Source organism: Panicum virgatum, chromosome 9N, assembly GCF_016808335.1.
Source record: "Panicum virgatum strain AP13 chromosome 9N, P.virgatum_v5, whole genome shotgun sequence".
NCBI lineage: Eukaryota > Viridiplantae > Streptophyta > Magnoliopsida > Poales > Poaceae > Panicum > Panicum virgatum.
In genome coordinates, this window is record NC_053153.1 from 18,282,451 (window position 1) to 18,307,419 (window position 24,969).

The 24,969-nt window shown below is 45.0% G+C and overlaps 1 protein-coding gene and 1 long non-coding RNA gene across 3 annotated transcripts; both read right to left on the bottom strand.

Annotated features, from left to right (window-relative positions):
- Positions 1–227: 227 nt before the first annotated feature.
- LOC120687851 lies at positions 228–880 on the bottom strand. The gene is made up of 2 exons (XR_005680886.1): positions 612–880; positions 228–522 (listed from the first exon to the last, which is right to left on the bottom strand). It is a non-coding gene; the product is annotated as an uncharacterized LOC120687851 (long non-coding RNA).
- Positions 881–18,141: 17,261 nt separating this feature from the next.
- On the bottom strand, positions 18,142–23,989 carry LOC120690543. Of its 2 annotated transcripts, XM_039973227.1 has the most exons (5): positions 22,388–23,989; positions 20,601–20,773; positions 19,393–20,353; positions 19,257–19,296; positions 18,142–18,462 (listed from the first exon to the last, which is right to left on the bottom strand). In XM_039973227.1, exons 1-3 carry the CDS (start codon positions 23,823–23,825, stop codon positions 19,727–19,729), a joined length of 2,238 nt encoding a protein of 745 aa, XP_039829161.1. In that variant the 5' UTR covers positions 23,826–23,989; the 3' UTR covers positions 18,142–18,462; positions 19,257–19,296; positions 19,393–19,726. The 2 variants fall into 2 exon arrangements, with proteins under 2 accessions (XP_039829161.1, XP_039829162.1); XM_039973228.1 differs by lacking the exon at positions 19,257–19,296.
- Between the last annotated feature and the right edge of the window lie 980 nt (positions 23,990–24,969).

The window sequence follows — 24,969 nt, forward strand, 5'->3', positions numbered from 1 at the left end:
TGTATGGTTTAGTCAATGTTGAAACTCCCTTGTTGTGGCATTGCTCACTGAATATTTGGAGAAAATTTGTATGCATTTCCTACCAGAGTGAATATATGTATCTATGTATGGCAGCTGTAGTGCTTGCAATTCAAATGGATATGACACTGTTTGCAATTTATTTACAAAATGAATTTCTCTAATTGAAAAGGTGCTTCCATATCAGCAGCCGCACATCACAGAGCCGCTGGACATAAAGCAAGCATATTACATTTAAATAGATTCAAAGTACATAGGTCCATACATAGATTCAAATAGCAGATCACATCTAGTTCAAATAGCAGATTACATTTAAATAGATTCAAAGTACATAGGTACATACATAGATTCAAATAGCAGATCACATGCAGATAGATTCAAAGTACATAGGTCCATACAATCACAATACATAGGTCTAAACAATAGCACTTGGACATAGTTCTCAGTGTAATCATGTGAGTTTCATTCTCCTTGGCTTCAACTTCTTTGTGGGGCTCCTCTTCTCTGTTGAGCCACCAATGATGGAACCTTGAGCTAACAAAGTTTGTAGTTGCCTGCAAAAAAAATGGAAATATGAGTTATGTGTAGCAGACCTGGAGCAGCTCGACATCTCGAGCATGGCGCGCTGGGGGCCGGTGGCAGGGGCGTGCGCCGCGCCGGCCGGCCGGGAGCAGGGGGGCGGCGCGTCGGGGTCGTCCTGCGCCGACCGGGAGCCGGGGCGTGCGGCGCGTCGGGGGAGTGCGGCGCGTCGTCGGCGTGCAGGGCGCGGCTTGGGGGCGGCGCTGGGGGGCCGGCGGCCGCCGCCGCGAGCGAGCTCTCGTGGGGCAGGAGCGTGAGAGAGAGAGACCAAGAGATGGAGGGAGGAAGGGATAAGGTTTGAGGGGCAGGGGTAAAATGGGAAGTCCACATATGTGCAGTTCAAAATCTGGTTGAATTTTGGTCCAAATCCTTCAAAGGGCAAATGGGCGAAGCCACCATAGTTGAGAAGAACAAATGAGCGAAGCACTTATATATAAGGGTAAATAGGCGAAGTCCAGTCCTGAAGAGGGCAAATCTCCAATTTTCTCGGTGGCGACAAGGAGTGGAACCGACCGACTGGTCTTTTCAAGGTAGGTCGTTGCGAACGCATTTTTTTCATTTTTATATTTAAAAAAAATAAAATTTCAAAAATATATATCGAATAGGGAAATTTTCAAAAATAGGTGCATGTCGCCTATCTAATTGGCGATAGGACCTAAATGTAAAAAAAATTTACATTTAGGTCCTGGCGCTCAGGGCGCATTAAACAGTGAACTTGTAAAATCGATATAAAATCATAGAAAAATATAAACTCAACTGTTCTGGATTCTATGAAATAAGATTTACAACTTATTCTATAAAGTAATTGATCAAATGAAAAACTTTATGTAACAAAAGTTGTAGATCTTGTTTCATAGAATCCAGAACAGTTGAATTTGTATTTTTCTGATTTTTCTACGATTTTATATCGATTTTACAAGTACATTGTTTAATGCGCCCTAGGTGCTAGGACCTAATTGTAATTTTTTTTACATTTAGGTCCTGTCGCCAACTGGATGGGCGATAGGGTGCCTGTCGGCCATGTTGCCCAGGGCGCCCCTGGTACTCATTTTTGAAAATTTCACTATTCAACATATATTTTTGAAATTTTATTTTTTTTTAATATAAAATTGAAAAAAGCGCGTTGCGAACGGCGGCACAACAGGGTCAGGCTGGGATAAAGGGTAAAATCCCAAGCGGGGCCTACTACTGGGCTACTGATCTTCGCGTGGTGGGCTCGCCCTTCATGTGTTCTTGTGCTAGCTACGTGGGCAACTCTGGTGTCCTCGGCCTGCGGTGTTCGTGCCCGTGTTTGTTTTATACTTGAAATATATCTGGTGCAAACCGCAAACTTCATGAAAACTCATATAAATTATAGCAAAAAAGTCATCTAAATTCACCAAAAAAATCACACATATAAATAATATGATGATACACAATTTTATAAAATATCTTGTCCAAACTCGACTTGTTTTGTGAGATATGAAAATAACAAATTTCTAACAAATCATGTGGACAGCTTTGTGGCTTGAAAGTTGTTATTTTTATATCTCACAAAAAAGTCGAGTTTGGACAAGATATTTGACAAGGTTGTGTATCATCATATCATCTACATGTATGATTTTTAGTGAATTTAGACGACTCTTTTGCCGTGATTTACACGGATTTTCACGAAATTATAGTTTCCATCGGATATGTTCCCTTTATACTTTCTTTCATAGAAGTAGTTTTACACTTTAGTTATCGTGTGAGGTTTCAAAATCCAAACTTTGAGTCGTAAACTTAGGATAGTTTCAGAAAAAAGTCGTATACTTAATATATACATTAGGTTTATTTTAAATCAGATTTGTTCAACTTCGGTCAAATTTATTGAAAAATATAACGTCTATACTATCATATATATGTATTATCATCAAAAATATATGATGATAGATTCGATAAAAAATTTAATATTATAAATATTATGACAAAACTAATACAACACGTAATATGACAAAATTAGTATGACATAATATATTGTATTTCTTATTAAATTATTATTATTCTACGCTATTTCATATATCAAATGTTATATAGAAATTTATTGGTGGAACCATAATGAATATGTCAAGTTGGAGACATCCCATAGACGCACAACTGCTTAATATGCAGTCTAAATCTTAAATCGATTATTTAAATAAATAATTTAGTGACTTTAAATGAAAAAAACTTAAAACTACAAAGTTGCAGATCTCATTGAGAGCTACAAATTTTATATAAAATTCATCTTCATCCGAGTTCATATGAAAAAAGATATGATTTATCTAAGATCAGATCTTGTCACACCACGTGAGAGTGGCATAATACTATTGAGTAGCATGACAAGGTTGACACGTGAAATATGTGCTGGTAGACCCCTCCCGTGCGCTCCAACGTGTCACACTTTGTCACCCAAATGCATGTGGCGCGACAATATGTTTTTATCACACCACGCTCACTGGCACGACCAAAAGGGTTAGATATGCAAATATTTGTTCAGTAGGTTACTTTTAAAATAAAATTTAAAAATAGGTTTCAAATAAAAAATTTCCAACTTTGTTTTGTACCCATTTCTGTGAATATACAATATAGATTTTCTTCGCCTGCAATCCTGCATTACAACCAACAAATATATGGAGTCATAAACTTTAGTTCAGTAACAGAAAATGTAAGCCATGAACAAAATGGAGAGAGCAAGCTGACATCTAAAGGGCCACCATGAGTTCTCAAATGTACTATTGCTCGTTAATGAGCACTAACCGGTTAGAGATGACTACTAGGGTTAGTATGTGCTTATATTAATCATGTTAGTTACAAATTTACACTGCATTACTGAAAGCGAACTAACTGAGATCTCCGTCAACCCTGGCTGTTTGGCCTTGGAACTAACCTCCCTGATTGTGTACGTGTTGATGTGATGTTCCTTGTGATTTGGCAAATTTGGAAAGCAAGGAACGCCAAGATCTTCGACCACAAAGACTCCTCTCCTACTGACGTCCTCCGCCGGGTGATCAAAGATATGGAAATGTGGACCTGCCGTTACAGGAACTACAAGTCTGACTTTCTTCCTCTTTGCTCCTCTTTCTTTCTCTCACCCACACTTGCCATGTGTGGCTCATGTAATCTCTTTCCGGTATGCCGGAATTACTCTGTAACTTGGGCTTTGCCTTTGCACTGTCGATCAATCAAATGTAGGTGACCCGCAGAAAAATGACCCCCCCCCCCCCCCCCCCCCCCCCCAAGTTGCTCGAAAAAAAATGAAAGTTAACTAAAAAACCACCACATTATCTGCTGGTTAAGAATCAAATGATGGAATGATAAAAAAAATAAAAACTGCTAGAATCATTAAAAGATAACTCAAAATTTACTCTCTGACAGTTGTGTACTGTGTACATGAACTTCAATTCTTATTTCTTTGTTTTTCAGCTTAATAGTCAGGCAGAAAACAGAGAACAGTAAAAACTGAAAGGCCATGCCCATAATAGGTACCAAAACTTTCCTGCAAGAACAGTAAATATGCAAATCATGTCTCCAGATATTGGTTTATATATTGATATAATTATGCAGAATACATGCAAAATTGAATGGCATTCCAATGATTCTGGGCAACCAATGGATTCTGACTCTGAAGATGCAGAGCTCTGAGCCTACCACCCCCGCTGGGGCCGTCGCCGTCGGCGATGACCTTCCCACCCTTCCGTTCGTTTCCTCTCCTCCCCAGCCTCTGGCCGACCCTGGTGCCTCTCCTCTGCCTTCCCCGGCCCCCGCTCGACCTCTGGAGCCTGGTTTCCTGTCCTGCGGCCCCTTCCACTGGTGCGGACTTTCCTTTGGCAAGCGTAGTTGAACGGCACTCACCCCAAACCGATCTTCGTCGAGGAAGTCCTCCGACACTTCTACGCCCCGATCTCCGCCGACCTTGTTCCTGCATCATCCCTGACCTTATTCTGGCGCCGCCCCCCGACCTTGCGCTCCACTCGCTCTAGATTACGGTAATTGCTGCCTCTGCCCCCCCCCCCACATCTCGTTTCTGATCTTGATGCGCTGCGCTTCTGGATGGGGTCCGGTGAGGATCACCTCCGCCTCGCACCTTCTCATCTCTGCCTATTTCGCACCACGGTTTCCTACCTGTCTGTCGCCAACTTCATCATCTCCCTCTCTGACCTGCAGCATGATGGCGTTGAGAGGATCTGAAGATGCCTAGAGTGGGGGTGAATAGGCTAAATCTGAAATTTAAACACTTAAAATCTGATCAGAAACAGGTGACCCGGATTGTCCGGGACTGGGGTCCGGATACTCCGGACAGTCCGGACTATCCGGGTCACAGTGCAACGTGCACAAAAATAACTGAATGAAGTGTGTAACTTGAATCAAACGAAATAGAGATTACCAGGAGGTGCTTCTAAGATAGTTCTACCAGATGAGCTAGACAAGAACCTTGTAATCGAGTAGATCGACCTCAAATCCTAACAAAGTTGACTTGCAAGCAAATATCAAGTAAACAAGTAAAGAGATAACAAATGACACAAGATTTGTTTCCCGGAGTTCACACCCAAAGGTGCTACATCTCCGTTGAGGAAGAGTTCAAGAGACGGTGCTCAAGAACCCCTATGCTCCTCACCCAAGGGCGAGACCGACGCTCAAGCCCGAGGTCACTTACTATGGGTTCCTCGGAGAGGAATGAAGCTTACAAACTTCCCGTGGAGCTCACAATGCAGCTTGAGCACTCACGAGCACGCCTAGCCGTCTAGGAGCCCAAAGCTCCAAGAGTAATAGACTTCAATCCGCGGGCTCGACGAAGAACTAGTCCTCAAGGGTTGGAATGGATGCTCACTAGCTCGAATCTCTTCTCTTGCAAGTCTCTCACTTGAATCCCTCAAGAAATCTCTCAAGAACCAAAGGGAGGGAGTGAGAGGACTTGTTCTAGGGTTAGGAGCAGTTCTGGTTCGAAATGAGCAAGAGAGAGAGAGAGAGTGAGTGAGGGGGTAAGAGAGGTATTTATACCTCACACTCAGGAAACTAGCCGTTGGCTAAAAGGTACCCAGATACTCCGGGTAAAGTGTCCGGATACTCCGGACACCCGGACTATCCGGGCTATAGTCCGGACAATCCGGACCCAGCACGGTGTCTCACTCAAGGCTGCTTCTCTCTTGATTTTTGTGTGAAAAAGATCTCTCGTAGGCTTGTTTAGATTCCTTGAGCACTAGAACTTGGTCACAACCTTTGAATCGATGTCCCCCTTGATAGTACGGCGTTCCTAAACTGAATTCATAAAACAAAAATCTAATTCTAGAGTTTATATTCAACACCGCCTTTTCATTTCCTTTTTGAGGGGCGTACTTCATCATTCTCAAGTGTTTATCCAAACTTAGGTCTTGCACACATGCTCAATCAACACATTAAGCGTACACGGTTTTGTCGTCAAACACCAAAACCCACTTAGGGGCCTAGATTCCTTTCAATCTCCTCCTTTTTGGTGATTGATGACAACACCATGTATTCCATTTGATAATCAAAACAAATATAACTCAATTATGTAAAGAGCACCCCTAGAAGTATGCCATTGAATTTGAATTTCAAAATTGACTTCACAAGCGTCAAATAATGGCAAAAAGATACAACACAAGTCGCTCTTTATATAAAATTTCAGTGGGGTGAGTGTGTGTGCACTAAAGAATCGACCGTGAATGCATATGACAAGTCATGCACACAAAAAGGTGTGTTTGCACCCTGAGGCCCGGACTATCCGGACATGAAGTCCGGACTATCCGGACCAGACAGTGCAAACACAAGCAATATTTCATCATTTCAAATTCTATGAATCACACTATCACATATTTGCCTTAAAACATAATAGATAGACAATCTAATCCACAGAATAGCACACATTGCATAAGATTTTCAAGCCACAAAGTCCTTACATGATAGATAGATAAAGATCGATCTCAAAGTTCTCAAAGTTCTTAAACCAACCAATTTGAGTACCAAGTGCCACACACACGATAGATAAAGTCTTACAATCCGATACAAGCGCGAAGCGCTAAATGGATACGCGATAAATGGATACATGATCTTTTCACTGCCCCTTTGTCAACAAGCGCCAAAAAGGGAATGAAAAACACGTGAAGCATCACTCATCGGCGTCGGGAACGTCATCGGAGGTGTCGTCGGAGTCGTCGGAGTCGCGGTGCTCCTGGTAGCCCTGTGGCTCTTCTTCTTCGGTCTCCTCGTCCTCATCAAATATCTCTTGACCGGCAGGAGGACGACGAGGAGCGTGAACGGTGCGGTTGACCTGGCGGCGACGCTGGCGAGGAAGAGGGACATAGGCTGGCTCGGGAGCGGCATCGGCGGCATCCCACTCGGCGAAAGGGTCGTCGAACGCCGGAAGCTCATCATGAGCGTCCAGAGGAAGACCCATATGAGCCTTGATGGCCTGAATGTCCCAACGGTTCTCATTCACCTCAGAAGCTATGGTCTTGCACAGGCAGAAGATGCTACGAAGGGCCCTCTTCATGAATGAGTCATTTCGGTCACGACGAGATACACCCGAGTAGCTAGGTGCAGCAGAAGAAGATGCTCCAGCGTCTGGCCTGGAGACCCTGGTGGCTCCAGCATGCCTAGGAGGCGGAGGTGGTGCATCACCCGAGCGAGGATGAAGGTGAAGAGCCTCATGCTTGTGATCCTTTGGGAAAGAGATATTGGTCACCTTCTAAATCATATACATGATATATGGTGCATATGGGAGATGCTTGTCTGGATCGATCATCACCCTCCTAAGCTCATTCCACATGTAATCCATGATGCAGAAGGGGCGGCCACCCGGTAAAGTTCTTGCTAGGAGATTCACTGCATAGTGACAAAGAGCTGTGCCATCTCCTTTCTTGGCATCAATAGTGTTTCTGAAAAACCGATTCAACCCATAGTAACATGGCAGAAGAGTACTTGCATTGCCTTCATTTGCTAACATGGGGTTGAAGAACAGCTCTGGCACTTGATGACTCCTAATTACTTCCTCAACATGAATTGGATCACGCTTCTCATCTTTGGAACCAAGTCCAAGAAGCTTCGAGAAGGTCATGTAATCAATGCCATACTTCTCTCCCTCAGTGGTCCAATAGAAAGTGAGCCGATGTTCATCATAGTACAAAGAGGAGTGAAACTGTGCAAGGATCTCGGTGTTCCAATTGTACCTGAAACCCATGATGTCATAGAGCCCAAACTCCTTGCATATCTCCATGGCGGCATTGTAGTGTGGATCATTGAGCTTCTCAAAGTAGGGCCAATCCACATACTTGCACGAGACTATGGGAGCCTCTGACCCCTTGAGCACAACAGTCAAATAGAAATCATGGTGAAGCTGACACCAGAAACGCCTCTCAAGGCCCTCATTCTTCTCAAGTCTATAAACATCTTCTTGTCTAGCATTCCTTAGTGCCACTTCTTGCCCGCTATAGTTTCTAGGTAAATCAACGGCAAAACCCCCTTCAATCTGTGGGCGAGCAAGTCTGGGATATCTCTCATACCTCCTCTGATCTGGAGCAAACTCAACTTGTAGGCGAGGAGGAGTCTGTGGGCATATGTCATGAGCAATACCTCGCCTCTGAGGGTTGGCCCTGGCTGGAGGAGGATTTGGCCCGCTCTGCAAGATGTAGGGAGCACGGCGAGGCTCACGAGCTGGAGGAGCCTAACTGCTGCTGCCCTCTGGCTCCTTGCCAGGGCGACGGCAAGGACGAAGCTTACGCCGAGGAGGGCTAGGAGGTGACTCATCATCTTGACTTTGAGTGCTTGGATCATGGCGCTGCTTCACTCTGCGCTCTCTACCCATTGCCTGGACAAAAGAATGGATAGAAATTGAAGCTTAAGACTAGTTGGAATTGAGAGTTGAGGCTTCGAAAATAGCCGGGTCCGGACAGTCCGGGGTTCAGGCCCGGATACTCCGGGGTCCGGAGTATCCGGGATCCAAACCCGGACTAACCGGGCCAGGCGCCCGAAACCCAATCTCGGCCAAAAACTGAGATTTCTCCAAAGAATTTGAAAGGAATTGAATCTACAGGTTTCTATTAGATCCTAGAGGAGAATGCCCTAGAGGAAACCCTAAGGATCCTTCTACATTTTGAGTTTGAAGTTCAAAATACCTTGAAACTATCAAGAACGCTCGGGAACTTCAAATCCAACAATTCTCCGGAGTTTCCGGAGTGGAGAGGATCCTTCCTTCAAGATTTGATGAAAATTTGATGGTGGGAAGGATGAAATCGCCCCTAGGGCGGATCTGGGTTGAAGGAGGCGGTGTGAGGGGAAAAAGAAACTGGATAACGATTAAAACCCGCCCCCCCCCACGGAATTTATACCTAGGGCTAAGTTGGTCCGGACTATCCGGACACTAGGTCCGGACTGTTCGGGTAGCCCGGACTATCCGGACATGGAGTCCGGACAATCCGGCTCCCCCTGAAGATGTGCAGATGTGCTAGTGCAAAGATAAAATTTTGATTGATATAGATTGAAGATCTAGTGGCTTGAGAAACATTACTTACTTGAGATCAGCCAACAATCAATCAAGATGAACAATGACCTCAAGTAAGCAATGGAGAAAAATCCAAACTTTTTCAAAAACCACACTTAAAAGATTTGTTTTGAAATGAAGTTTCTTTTCAAAAGATCCTACACTAGTTTCACCCAAGTGTGCACAAGACTTCAAGCTAGGTTACGAGAATCCAAAATATTTAGTTCACTCCTCAAAGCACAAAACATTTGCTCATCTAGAGGCTTAGTAAAGATATCGGCAAGTTGCCCGTCGGTGCTTACATGTCGTAAAGCAATATCTCCTTTAGCCTCATGATCCCGTAAGAAATGATGTCTTATATCTATGTGCTTTGTTCAAGAGTGTTGCACCGGGTTGTTAGCTAGTTTGATTGCGCTCTCGTTGTCACACAAGAGAGGAATCGCACTAAAGTGACAACCAAAGTCACTCAATGTTTGCTTCATCCACAAGAGTTGTGCACAACAAGCACCGGCGGCGACATATTCGGCCTCCGCCATGGACAAAGCAACCGAATTTTGTTTCTTTGACCTCCATGCTACCAAGGACCGGCCAAGAAATTGACAAGTCTCCATAGTACTCTTTCGATCTACTTTGCAACCGGCATAATCGGAATCGGAATAGCCAAGTAGGTCGAAAGATGAGCCTTTAGGATACCACAAGTCAAGGTTAGGAGTGAAAACTAAATATCTCAAGATTCTTTTAACCGCCATCAAATGACATTCTTTCGGATTAGCTTGAAACCTTGCACACATGCACACACTAAGCATAATATCGGGCCTAGATGCACAAAGGTAAAGAAGAGGTCCAATCATGGAGCGATATACCTTTTGATCCACGGCCTTCCCTTCTTCATTGAGATCGAGATGCCCTTATGTAGACATTGGAGTTTTGATGGGCTTGGCATCTTCCATGTTAAACTTCTTTAGCATATCTTTAGTGTACTTTGTTTGACTAATGAAAGTGCCATCCTTGAGTTGCTTGATTTGAAATCCAAGGAAAAAAGGTCAACTCGCCCATCATAGACATCTCGAATCTCTTTGTCATAATCCTACTAAAATCCTCGCACCAAGTTTGATTAGTAGAGCCAAATATAATGTCATCGACATATATTTGGCACACAAAGATATCTTTATCGACTTTGCGAGTGAAAAGAGTAGGGTCGGCTTTGCCTATCTCAAAGCCTTTCCTTAGGAGAAAATCCTTAAGGCATTCATACCATGCTCTAGGAGCTTGCTTTAGCTCATAGAGCGCATTATGGAGCTTGTAGACATGGTTTGGAAACTTGGGGTCCTCAAAGTCCGGTGGTTGCTCAACATATACCAATTCGGATATTGGTCCATTGAGAAACGCGCTTTTCACATCCATTTGATATAGCTTGAAATCATGGTAAGTAGCATAGGCAAGTAATATACGAATTGACTCAAGCCTAGCTACGGGAGCATAAGTTTCACCGAAATCCAAAATTTTAATTTGTGTGAATCCTTGAGCAACCAACCAAGTCTTGTTTCTTGTTACCACGCCATTTTCATCTTGCTTGTTTCGACAAACCCACTTGATTCATATGACATTTTGCTTGGGTCTTTCTACTAAGGACCAGACTTCATTCCGAGTGAAGTTGTTCAACTCCTCTTGCATGGCCATCACCCAATCCGGATCATCCAAGGCTTCATCTACCTTTAGTGGTTCCAAGGAAGAAACAAACGAGTAATGTTCACAAAAGGTAGCCAAACGAGAACGAGTGGTTACCCCTTTAGTTATGCTTCCAAGGATGTTGTCCACCGGAAGATCCTTTTGGATACTATAATGTACTCTTGGATGAGGGACTTGCGTCTGTTGTTGAACTTGTTGAGCCTCTTCTTCAACTTGAGGTTGATCTTGATGATCGAATGGTGATTCTTGATCCATATCCCGGATACTCCGGTCCTCTTTCCGGTTGGACCGGATTTGAGACCCGGAGTCTCCGGCTTGATTTCCGGAGTTCCCGGAATGCGCGGCGGAATGTGTTCTTGATGCACTTGGAATCACCATCTCATCCTCATCTTGATCTTCTTGTTCTTGAGGCTTTATCTCTCTAATAGCTAGCTTCTTGATTGCCTTGCTTGATGATTCCTCCAATCCTACAACATCATCAACTTGCTCTCCTTGAGAGCCATTAGATTCATCAAATGTCACATCACACGCAATCTCAACGCAACCGGAGGTTTTGTTAAAGACGCGATAGCCGTGAGCATTTGAGCCATAACCAAGAAGAAAACCTTCGTCTACTTTAGGAGCAAACTTAGAACTTTTGTTTTTCTTGTTTAGAATGAAACACTTACTCCCGAAGACCCTAAAGTATGATACATTGGGCTTTTTACCAAGGAGAAGTTCATACGCCGTCTTGTTCAAGATCTTGTGAAGGTAGAGGCGATTGATTGCATGACATGCCGTATTGATTGCCTCCGTCCAAAATTAATCCGAGATCTTGTATTCATCAAGCATAGTTCTTGCGGCTTCTATGAGGGTCCTATTCTTCCTCTCAACAATTCTATTTTGTTGAGGTGTATATGGAACCGAGAACTCATGGCCAATTCCCTCTTCATCAAGATATTCTTCTATGTTGATGTTCTTAAACTCGGTGCCATTGTCGCTTCTTGCTCTCTTGATCTTGGTTTCAAACTCATTTTGGGCTCTTTTGCAAATTTCTTGAAGGTCTCTTATACTACACTTTTGTCATGCAAAAAGAATACCCAAGTGAAACGGGAATAATCATCAACAATGACAAAACCATATTTGATACCACCAATGCTTATATAAGCCACCGGCCCGAAGAAGTCCATGTGGAGAAGTTCAAATGGCTTGAGGGTGGCGACAATGCTCTTTGATGGATGGGGAACACCAACTTGTTTTCCCGCTTGATATACACTACACACACGATCTTTCTCAAAGGAGACATTTGTTAGTTCTGGGATGTGATCCCCCTTTAGAAGCTTGTTGAGATTTCTCATCCCAACGTGAGCTAGTCGGCGATGCCATAACCAACCCAAGCTAGACTTTACCACCAAACATGTGTCAAGTTGGGCTTTCTCTTATGAAAAGTCCACAAGATATAGCTTTCCCTTGAGCACACCCTTGAAAGCAACGGAGTCATCGCTTCTTCTAATGACGGACACACCCTCATTAGTGAAAAGACAATTGAAGCCCGAGTCACAAAGTTGTGAAATGGACAACAAATTGTACCCAAGTGTATCAACCAACAGAACCTTTGAGAGACTAAATTGTGAGTTTAAAGTAAAGTTACCAGTTCCAAGAACTTTTCCTCTTTCATTACCGGCAAACGTGATGTAGGGATCACCATTTGACTTTGTCAAAGATTCAAACATACTCCTTTCTCCGGTTATATGATTTGTACATCCACTATCGATCACCCAAGTTGATCCACCGGAGGAGTATCCCTACAAAACAAAGTTACTCTTTTCTTTTAGGTACCCAACAATACTTTGGTCCTTGAACGTTAGTCACAAGCACCTTGGGCACCACACACAACTCTTTACTTTAGTGTTAAAAGTGCGGTGACCAACAAACTTAGCAACCACTTTACCACGGTGGTTTCTAGTCAACACAAAATCCGCATAAAAGGATATATATGACGCCGGTTCTTGTGTTTGTGACTTACTTGAATTCTTGAACTTGTCTTGCCTTGATGAGGATGCAACAATCTTGGCACCTTCATCACATGTAGTTCCTCTCTTGATGAACTTGACATGACTTGATGATTGATTCTTCTATTCTCCTTTGCGAATGGGAGTAGTCATGTTCACAAGACCTCCATTGGCCCCCAATGCGGCGGTCTTGTTGTTCTTGACATATGGAATGGATTGTGGAATGTCTTGCTCATTTTTCCCAAGGCCCTTGCCTTTCTCAAATCCAAACTTGCTCATGTACCTTGAGCCAAATCCATTGGTGTGCTTCTCAAACTCACCTACTCTTGAGTCGGGATTTGCTTTGGATGATTGCTCACTTGGATCTTGTAACAATTGGGTGAGCCTACTAATTTCCTTCCTCATGGCATTCATCTCAACATGGTTAGTAGCACAAGTTTGAATATCAACATTATAACAACGTGCACAACCATTGCTTGTTGATGGAGTGGATGAACTAGATTTCTCACTAGCTTTTGAGTAGCTCTCAAGAGTAGTGTCGTGCTCAACCTCAAGTGCCTTGTGAATGGCTTGTAAGCTTGTAAAGCTTTCTTGAAGTTTTACATTTTCACTTCTCAAGTTAGCATTGGTGTCCTCTACCAAGGAGTATTTCTTGGTTAAGTCATTCACTTTTTCTTTTTCACTAGTGAGCAACTCTCTTACCTCAAGAAGAATATTATCATTGGTTTTGAGAGATTCCTTAATCCTCTTGTTTTCCTTCCTTTCAATGGCAAGGTCCTTATCAAGAGTCTTAGAGGTTTCTCTTTCTAGCCTAAGCAATTCTTCTTGAGATTCAAGAGTTTCTTCTAACTCATCCACTTTCATCATTAGTTTCATTATTTTAGTTGCACCCTTTTTACCATATTAATTAATTAAACTAGTAACTTCATCTTCCTCATCTAGTTCATCATCCGATGAGTTTGGAGTGTTTACCTTCACATTCTTGGCCATAAGACATATGACTTGATCTTCATCCTCATCATCGGTGAGATCTTCAAATAGTGTAATGGAACGATGAGGAGAGGCCTTGAATGCCATGGTAGCAACTTCTTCATTCTCGGATTCACTTTCGATGAGGAGAGGCCTTGAATGCCATGGTAGCAACTTCTTCATTCTCGGATTCACTTTCTTCTTAAGAATCTCATTCTTGACCAAGGTGTGCTTCACCGGCTTGTTTCTTGTATCTTGATCTTTCTCTCTTGGAAGAACCTTCTTTGTCATCTTTGTTCCTTTTCTTCTCTTCCGGACAATCCGCAATGAAATGTCCAAGTTTCTTGCACCCAAAACAAGGCTTGTTGGATCTTCTTCTTGGTTCATAATTGCCCTTGTTCTTGCCATAGTTGCGGAAGTTGCCCTTTCTAAAGACTCTTCTAAAGTTCTTGATAAACAATGTCATTTGCTCATCATCAAGCTCATCATCCTCTTCATGGCAAGATTCTTCATTCTTGTATGATTGATTTGCTTTCTCTTTCCCCTTGGAGCTTGCTTGTAGTGCTATGCCATTGTTATTTGCCGCTTGCTCTTGAAGCTCGGCCAAATCTTGATTTATCTTGACTCTCCTAAGTTGATCATGATGAGCTTCAATTCTTCCAAGAACATTTTCGGCGATGAAGTGTTTGAATCCACGTTCGGCTCTTATCAAGCTAGGTAGAGTAACATCCCTAGCCATATACACGGTCAAGAGCTTGTCCACAATCTCACGATCATCCCATTTGTCACCACCAAGTGACTTGATTTGATTGGTGATCTTCTTCATCCTATTATACATTTCCTTGACACTCTCATCCTTTCTCATAGAGAAAAGGCTTAGTTCATCTTCTAATGTCTTGATTCTTGACTCACGAACTTTCCTTGAACCTTGATGGTTGACTTGGAGAGTGTCCCAAGCATCTTTGGCGGTTAGAGCATCCTCTATCTTGTCAAACTCTTCCGAGCTCACGGATGTGTGGAGGATGTTCGCGCAACGGCCTCCGGCCTCTCCTTCACCGTTACGAACGTGTACGGCCCCTGCGACAGCCCGCTTAAGGCCGCTTTCCTCAGCGAGCTATTGGACCTTGCCCCCATGATTGATGGCCCCTGGTCCATTTTGGGTGACTTCAACCTAACTCTTTTTCCGTCAGACCGCTCTAAAGATGGTTTTGACCATCGGGAAGCCGACTTGTTCAATTCCACCATCGACAACCCCTGCCTTCTTGAAATTCCCCTCCTCGACCGCCTGTTCACTTGGACCAACAACCAGCAAAACCACATCCTGGTTAGGCTCGACCAAGCTCTGGTGAACACTGCCTGGAATGTCTGCTTCTCCGACTCGTCACTCTCTTCCATCACCCGAACAACTTCTGACCACACTCCTCTTCTCCTGTCGGCCTCCCTCACTATTCCTCGCTCTACTGTTTTCTGGCTCGATCAATCTCTGGCTCTCTGCGCCTTCCTTCCCCTCCCTAGTCTGCTCAAACTGGAATAGTGTTTCCTCGCAACGCTCCTCTAGCTCGGGCCTCCTCTGCCTTCGCCTAAAACGTATCCGCTCTGCTGCTCGCTCTTGGGCTAAGCGTCAACGCCCTCTGGATGTCACTATTGCTAACTGCGAATTGGTGATTTCGGTCTTGGACCTCCTGGAGGAGTGCCGGCCGCTAAGCCTGCCTGAGTTCGCCCTTCGATCGCTTGTTAAAAGCTCCCTGGCCCTCCACACCTCCCACCGTGCCTCCTACTGGAGGCAACGAGGTAAATTCCGCCACTGCCTCCTCGGTGATGAGAATACCTCCTATCACCACCAGTGTGCCACCATCTGACTCCAGCGGAATAAAATCAGGTCCATCCACCATGAGAATGTTCAAGTTTTCAGCCACTCCGGGAAGGAGCTCATCCTCTTTAACTTCTTCTCTGACCTGCTTAGCCGCCCTCAGTCCACCAAACCAACCCCCTTAGATCTGACTGGTCTTTTCACCTCGAGCACCTTGGACTCCCATCAAGCCAACTCGCACATCCTTCCCTTTGACTGCTCGGAAGCCCGTCTTGCTCTCCACGTGATGAACTCGAATGCTAGTCCTGGGCCCAACGGGTTTGGACCTCTTTTCTTTAGGAAGTTCTAGAGCCTAGTTGCCTTCAACATCTCTGACTTCCTAAATGACTTCCATGGCAGGCGTGCGGATCTTAGGTGCCTGAACATGTCCTACATAGTCCTTATCCCCAAAAAAATCTGGGCCAGCCATGCAAACGACTACCATCCTATCTCCCTGCAGAATACCTCCATTAAAATCTCTTCCAAGATTCTTACCCCTAGGGTCAAGCCCTTCATCCCCCACCTTACTCATGAAGAAAGGGCGCGACATTTCTGAGAACTTTGTCTATGCTGCTAACATTATCCAAACGTGCCATAAAAGGAAAGCTCTGGCCATCATCCTCAAGTTAGACTTCCGCAAAGCCTTTGATTCTGTCAACTGGCGGGCCCTTGATCTTATCCTTGAGGCGAAAGGTTTCCCTTTTCTTTGGCAAGAGCGGATCAGGGAGCTCTCCACCTCAAGTCAGTCTGTCGTTCTCCCGAATGGGAAACCCGGACGTTGGATTTAGTGCCGCAGAGGGCTACACCAAGGTGACACAATCTCCCATTACCTTTTTATCCTTCTCGCGGACACCTTGCAGCGCTTAATCCTTCGCATCTCCCAGCATGGCGATATCTGTCACCCCCTTGATCCCTCACTTCCCTGCCTAGTCCTATAATACGTTGATGATACTCTAATCATCCTCCAAGGGGACCTCGGACAATTAACTTACCTTAAGGCAATTCTTGACACATTCTCCTCCTTCTCTGGCCTTCAAATAAACTTTGACAAAAGTACCTTTGTCCCTATAAACCTCTCTGAGGTTCTTGCAAACCAAATGGCGGCTTTGCTAGGGTGCCAGGTCTCCTCCTTTCCCAAGCCTTACCTTGGTCTACCACTCACTCCCACAAAAATAAGATTCTCAGACCTCGCGCCGTCCTTGTGCAAGCAGTTCTCTCGAGCTTCCCAATTTATGCCATGTGCTCCATCCTCCTCCCAAAGGGCATCATTGACTATCTTGACAGCAAGCGCCGCTCCTTCCTCTGGATGGGGGAAACCACTTGTTCTGGCGCGGATTGCAAGGCGCTTTGGGAGCTCGTTTGCCTCCCTAAATCCAAGTGCGGCCTGGGCCTCAAAGATCTTCTCCGCCTAAACCAATGCCTTCTTCAGAAATTCCTTTACAAGCTCCATGAACCTCCCTCCCTTCCTTGGCAACGCTGGTTTGCTTCCAAATATGGATGGAATGCAAACTCTGATTTTGGTGACCTCCGCCGCTTGAACACTGCAGTGTGGAGGGCATTCAGGAAGGTTTGCAGGATTTCCGCCACTCCTCCTATGTCGAACTTCGCAACGGCGAGTTCACGACTTTTGGCATGATTCTTGGATTAGCAACCAACCACTCGCCCTCTCCTTCCCGACTCTCTTCTCTCACTATCTTCGCTCTAATATCTCTGTTGCTCATGCTCTCTCCCTCCCCAACCTGCGCCCCCTCCTTCAGCCTAGACTCACCACCGCCACTGAATCAGAGCTTCTGGTTCTCCAGAGCCAGCTTGCCGACATGACTCTTGACTCCGCTCGGCCTGATCAACGAACTCTCCGACTCCGAGATCCTCCGAATGCTACACCCTCTGTGAGTAGCAGTTACTCCTTTGTGCTCCGATACTTACCCAACGGCCTTTTTGCCCCATGCATCAGGCGCAATGGCGCCCTCCCCAAGTGTTGTTCCTTTGGGAAGTTCACCATCACAAGCTCAACACTAATAGCCTCCTCCATTGGCATGGAGGCATCAATGATGGATTATGCCTCTTCTATGGCACAGAGGAGGACGTGCCCCACCTCTTCCTGCATTGCCCGATTGTTCAGACTTTTTGGGTAGTTGTTGGCTTGTTGTCCAACTCGGTGGATCGTGTTGAGCTGCTCTGGGAACTTGAGCTGCCGGGACCCCCCGCTCCTATGCCACAGATATCGCTCAACAGTGCTTACAGCTATCCTCTAGAACATTTGGAAGCGAAGGATCGCACGGGTCTTCCAGAATGAAATGGAACAACTAAGCTTGGTGTTTTGCCACTGCACGCATGATTTGGAGTTGTGGTCCCATCGAGCTAATACTGCTTCTGCTCGCCTCTGGATTGACGACTGGTCTGCTTTTCTATGTAACCTTACTTTGATCACTCCCCTGTTTTGCCTTGCCTTTGGGCTGTTCTCTTCCTGCTAAGTGGGCATATGCTTTCTCCCTTGCTTGTACTCTGTAACTGTTGTTTGCACTGCTCTTGTACGTTTCCCCCCATTTCAATGAAGTTCAAGCTAGCTTCCAAGCTCGCCGTAGTTCCCGTAAAAAAAATATAATTATGCAGACATTACTGACAAAAAAAATGAAAAAAGAACTGAAGCTAACCAAAGCAAGGCCAGCATCTTCTCCCATCTTCAAAGCTTCATCTATCTCTAGGTCACTGGAATATTTCCTTGAGACCTTGCCCACTGGGTAGTTTGTTGTTTTTGGTTTAATAAGTTTACCAGCAACCGCCCCACAAATATTTGTACAACTGATACACCAGCTTGTGGCCTTGTGCTGTTGCTGCTTCTGCTTGAACGAAACTGGGCAAGAATGGTCAGCCTGAGAAAACAGGTGTACATCCAAATTATTTTTCATAAATAAGTAAATGCAAGACTAAGCTAGAGCATTTGAACTATTGCAGGTGCTCTAGTAAACTTGTTCTTTCTAGATTACTAGTAAGTGTAATGAATAATTATTATCCACTAGACAGAATCAACAGAATACTGAATACCTCTCCATAAGCTCATGTAAAAGCATGATTGCCAGTTTAGTGACAAGGACCATGATTCTCATAAACTTTAGTGTCAGAATGATTATCGCCTGAAGCTGTTTTTTGTGCTATGTGCTTTAACAGTAAAGAGATGCATGTCATGTATCACTTATTCACTTTGCAGATAAGTGGTTCTATAAAGGTGTTATGCCAAGAGTTTATTGAAGCATTAGATGTCACATCTGCTAGTCCACAAAAGGAAGAAGCAGGGATCTTAGCCCAGTATACAATACAAAGACATAAACAAGCAGTGTAATATAAGAACTTCTCTTTTTTCTATTAGATTCTGTTGTGGAAAATGCAGTATGTAAATTCATTGTTAATTAATTAGAAATTGCAGAATTGTATCTTTAGGCGATCGGAAGTGACCTCTCGTTACATTAACTTTCCAAGAATAAGGGATGCTACAAACTGAACAATGAATTAATTTAGACTCAAGCATTCCTTTAGCTAAGCAGTTCGGAGTTAAGTAAACTATCGAGAATTGTCTCCGGTTATTTTGGCCCAGTTAGTTTCACTGGAGAAACTGCAAAACAGCTAGGAAAATCACATCACATTTGTTACAATTCTTGCAGAAACGTACATGGTTACCGTGTAAACAGAAGTTCCTTCAAGTATTCAAACTGAAACAAAAAATTATTCAAGTTTTCATAAATTGTATTGACATAATTCATCTGTTTTGTTTGCAAATAAATCAAGCAGGGGAGTTATAAGGTTACCTGGGCAATTGATTGTTCCAGCAGAATGCAGCAGGCGATCTTCCTCGGCAGGGACCTGAGAATGAAGTCGAATAAATCACCTATATTGCGTCGTGTTCGGATCGACGGCTGATGATCTGGATCAGAGGAATCGGTTGGAACACTATAACAAGAATTGTGCTATCTCAGAAGAATATTGAAGATCACCAACAAGACTGCGACCCACATCATATATACATGTTGCCAAAAGCTGCTGGAATAAACACAACTCCTACCAAGCTATTTCCCTTAACTGAACTCCTACGCCTAATCTGTGTTTCACTAAGCAGCTGAGGAACCAGTGCAGCAGCTGCAGCTACCAGGGATTAAACTCTGGATGAGGGTAGAGGGGATTAAAGGGTATTATGTACTCAGGTGTTCCAAGTTGTGGTGTGAATGGCGGTACAAAATGAACTCCAAGCCAGCCTGGCTGGACAGAGTAACCGTGATAGACTCCATGAATTGCGGCGTTTGGTGGATGCCCAGAGTGGCCTCTCAGTGGCACGTTCTGTGCCATCGAAGAAACCCGTGCTGGTAGCTTGAGAGTATGTTGCCTCAGCCGTTTCGCATGTTGCTGCTTACTCTGTTGTTGCTTCTCTTGCAGCTTATCTTCTTGTTTCTGCTGCTGCTTCTGTTGCGGCTTGTGTAGTTTCTTCTCCAGCTTCTCTCCCAGCTTACTCTGTTGCCCTTGCTGCTGGCTTTCTTGTCCCTCATGATGCTCTTGCTCCTTCTTGTGCTTCTTGTTGCACTCCGTATGCTGCTGCTGTGAATTTGAAGTTGAGGCAGTATAGGATTTTGCTAAACTCCGCTTCCCTTTTTCGAACTTCCGTAACAAACCGTTGATTTCTTCCCTAATACTGGTGCTTATGTTGGAATCAGTGATTTGCTGCTCAGCTAGTTCTTGTGCCCTTCTTAGATTATCAAGCTCCTTTACTACCACACTCTGCACACAGGTAGATGCAAAAGCATTAAACTAATCATATTGCGAACCAAAGCAGATTGAAGTCTCTCCGTATGGATATAATATGTTTCACAATTCTCGAATTTTGTAAGATCATGGGCCACTCCTATGCTCAAGCATAACAAGACATTAAATCTCCATTATGTTTCTTATGCAGTTGGGTGGTTCAGCCACTCAGCGATGTAAATTAGAACAATATTCTGCCACTACGTCTATTTTTAGCACATACCAGGGACTCGTGTGTCATTTTCTTTTGAAATATTTCAATAGCAGTCTGTTTCGCCTTTTCAACATATCCCTTCAGAAGAGAAACTGGAGGATATTTGTCCACCAAATTAAAAACACATGCCCAATATAAAACATCCACTTGCTGCCCATTTTCGATCAGATAGTCCATTAACTCTGCAGAAAAGATGAAGGCAGGAAAAACATTAACAAGCAGACCTTGCACTGCAGTCTGCAGATGAGGTAGTGTCATAGAGTTCAAATGATGGCGCTGAACATATGCATTCTGATGACTCAGCATGCAAATATGCACAGCAGCAATGAACCAAAACATCAACTGATGAAGTGCGTAGTGATATACTTTCTACGGAGGCTATAGTTTATACCAAATCAATCGATATATCCTTGTATTTATATCATGCGAGGTTCAGTCAATGAAAAAACTAGACCTGTGGGGGGAGACCGCCCCCACGGCATTACACTAAGAAGGAGACCTTCTCACACAAATCTAGAAAATCCCCGAACCCTGCCCCACCCGTACAGCCGTACATAGTGGCTCGTAATCTGTGAGAAAGGCCGGGCCCCAACTATGCTTTGGACATGGGACAGGCGAGGGGATTTTTTTTGCAACGCGCAGATAAACGGTGTCACCTCCGGCCAAGAAATCCGCTCCCAATGGGAGTTGAACTCTGGCCAGCAGGGTGCCTAGCGCACGGTCAGACAAACTGGTCTAGCGAGGTTCAGTCAATGAAATGAACAAAAATTGATTTTGGCCCCAGAATTCAGAAACTTTCTTTCTCATGGTTTTGATAAGAGGTGGCACAATTCATAGCAACAAGCCATTAAGAAATTGATTCATAAAGGCAGAATCTAGGCATCAAAGAATAGGTTCATATAGGAAGAGTGCACGAACTGGGCAAGTGATTTAATGCATACCCCAGATTAGCAACAATTTCATCAATAAAACTAGGATTGCATCAACTTTCCCTCTGTATGCATCTTAAGCTACCAACTTGCATTGATTGCTACTGCTCACTTGAATATAAGTCTCAGGTGTTCAAATTTTCACATATCATGGGATAAGTACCAAATCAAAATATGGATCAGAAATTCAGAATAGACCCGTTTTTCCTTAATGAGATACTGTTTGTGTTTCAGCTTCGATTTTTAGATGTACTTTTGCCACATCCATCTATGAGCTGCATAATACTAGGCTGGTAGCACAGAAACTAAGAGACTAACATGCTTCAACCATAACTCTGAGTTAAATTATGAGCAGTTATTTAAGCCTCTGGTGTTGTCACTCAAGTCATTCAAAAAATGTGAAGTTTCCATAAGATTTTGCTCACATCTCAATTTATTATGATTAACAACTTACATGCACAAGGAGTGCAATATTTATGTAGTTAAGAAGCTATGGTGTTGTAATGTGACATAAGCAAACTGTTGCCATACTTTCTCCCACCTAATATACCAAACAACTGTTGGTGAGTGCATTGGAATCAAAACAAATGTGTCATTTATTTTTATGTATGTTTGTTCAACTGTACCAGAACGAGGGGCACAACCTATGCATCGTACATGGAAGGATTAACTCCTAAAATACCGATTCTGTTATTAAGGTCAAAGGAATAATGTACACGTCACATTTACACTGTTCGGTAGTGGAAACAAGAAAAATATATCATGTTTTTCCAGCATAGTTTGACCAGGTCCATTAAAAAACGAGAGCAGATTTGAGCAGAAGTGCAGAACATATAATAATAATAATGGCGAAAGATGCAACCTTACCTGGGATTTTATCGGTGAGCCGAAGATCCTTAAAGAGCATGGCATAGTTCATTTTCTGCTGTTTGCGCGGCATGGTTGCAAAGAGATGGAAGATCTCCTTTGTCTCAAACTCAGATACAATGTTACAGGAGATAAGGAAGTAGAGGAAACCCCACGAGGCCAGGCTACCAAGGATTGTGCAACACTCTGAATTGTCTATCATCTCCTTCCAATCCTTAGCCACTGGCTTGGCCTGCTCAATCGTGTCTGCAGAAAGCTCAGTAACAACTACGGGTACCATACGAATTAGCCCCACGCAGTTCACCCAGGCCTTGTTGGTCTTAAGCATCTTGTCATGTAGGAATAACTCAACTACATGGAGAGCCAGTGCTGCAGCATCTGGGGAGCGGTGCAGTGCAGCGTGGAACTGTAAATTGAGCCCGATTTTGGTGAATAAGAGTTTGACAATCCTTTGTGCATCCATGTTTGCACATGCTGCAGTGGGATCACTGAATCCACCTGGAAGACCTCCATTACCCTGGTCCTGAGAAACCTCCTTGACCACTGTTGCCTCCTCTGTCGTAACATTTTTGGAACCTTCCTCCTCCTCACGAGCCTTCTGCTCTTCTTGTTTCTCCTGCTTCACGCCACAAGCCTCTTCCACCTTGCCCTGCATTGCGGGTGCCTTCTTGGTCACTGCCTCCTCCATGCCAGTATCCTGCTCATCCTCCACATCCTCCTCCTTGTCCTGAGAAGCCTCCACATCTTCGATACTCTGCTCCACCTCCATGTTGGCATCATTCTCCTTTTCCTGAGAGGCCTTCTCGGCATCGTCGGAACTCTGCACCTCCTCAGTGACCACCTGCATCTCATTGCCAGCATCCTGCTCCTCCCACATTATCTCGTTGTCATCCTTTATATCATTGCCAATCCCACCGTCTGCTACCTCAACTTCTTCTTCCTGCAGCACCTCATCGCTTGCCTCCTCGTCCTTCCCATCCTTACCAATTTTATCGTCTGCCTCGTCCTCACTGCCTTCCTTCATCTCTTCATCGTCCTTGTCCTTCTCTTCTTCCTCGACCTCCTCCAACACTTCCACCACCTCTTCCTCTACTTGCACGACCTCCTCCTCCACTTCCACCACCCCTTCCTCCTCCAGGTTTTCTCCCGTCTCGTCGCCGCGAGTTCCCCCCGGCGCGGCAGCAGCGGGTGCAGGGCGAGCGGCCTCGAGCGCCCGCACCTGGCGAAACCGCAGCGAGATTGACGACTGGAGCGAGGAGAGGTGGGCGTCGAGGTCCTCCCAGGCGAAGGGGAGCGGCAAGGGGGAGCAGGCCGCTAGGTGGTCGAACGCCTCCCGCAGGGCGTCCCTCTTGCCGGGGAGCGCGGCGACGGCGGAATCCAGCTCCGCCACCGTCATCTCCCCGGCCGGCGGTGGGTGCTCAGGGCCGGGCCGCGGCATCGGCGGTAGGGAGGGTATTGGGATTTTTGGAGCGGCGGCGGCGGCGCCCGTCGCGGCTCGCGGCGGCGCCCGTCGCGGCTCGCGACGGCGAGGAGCGGTGGCGCACCGAGGAAGCGTTTCCTTCCCTCGCTTGCCCGAAGCCCCAAAGTGGTTTTGCGGGCGGCGGTGCGGCTGGGCCGGGCCGGGCCGGGCCGGGATAAAAGGGAGAAGCCGATACTAATTTCACTTTCAAATATAGTTGAATTTGGTGATGGTCTATTTGTAAATTATATTATGTAGATGGAAACAGATCGGATATGTATAGAAACATATTCAGGTTCGGATCTCCCTTTTCAAGTTTACTTCCAGTTTAAAGGCTGAAAACGGATTTGGATATCTATTTTTCTATTTACTTACTGTTTCCATCCCTATCTATTAGCATGGCGGTCATGCCGCATGTACAACGGCAATTATTATGCCGTCGGTTAATTCTGATTTTCGAGGATAAACCGGCAAGCGACGCCCGTGCCATCCTCTCACGAGGCGACGGCCTCGGCCCATTGCCCGATGAAATCGACGCGCCCACTGTAGCAGCAGTTGCGAGAAGACGACGACATCGACGGATACCCTGCGAGTTCTTGAGGTACGTACCTTCGCACGAGCCCGCCATGTCTTGCCGGGGAGCTGGACCAGGCACAGGTGCTGGCCTCGCCGGAGATGATGCGGAACCAGCAGCAGACGAGCGCGGTGCGGAGGAAGCTCGCGGGGTCGCCAAGCAGGAAGATGACGAGGATCTCCTCCACCAGCTCGGCTGCTAGTGGGGGTGCCGGCGGGCGGTACGGGGCGGCGCCATCTCGTTGCTTGGGTGCGGTGCGGGGGGGGGGGGGGGGATTAGGGATTGGATTGGGACGGGGAAGACTGAGAGGTGGGCCAAGGATGTCGTGAAAGGGCCGCAGTGTCACGTGAACAGGATTAAATTTTGCAAAATGCCATGTGATTGGTCTCGTGGATGCAGTGCAAAATTTGGCAAATCCTTCATTTTTTTGTTTTCTGTAGTTTTTTCTTTTCATGGTTATCTTGTTTTGATTGATCTCAATTGTTTCAAAGAAACAACAAAATTGCATACAAAAATCTTATTTAGTGTAAATTATGGATACATATATTC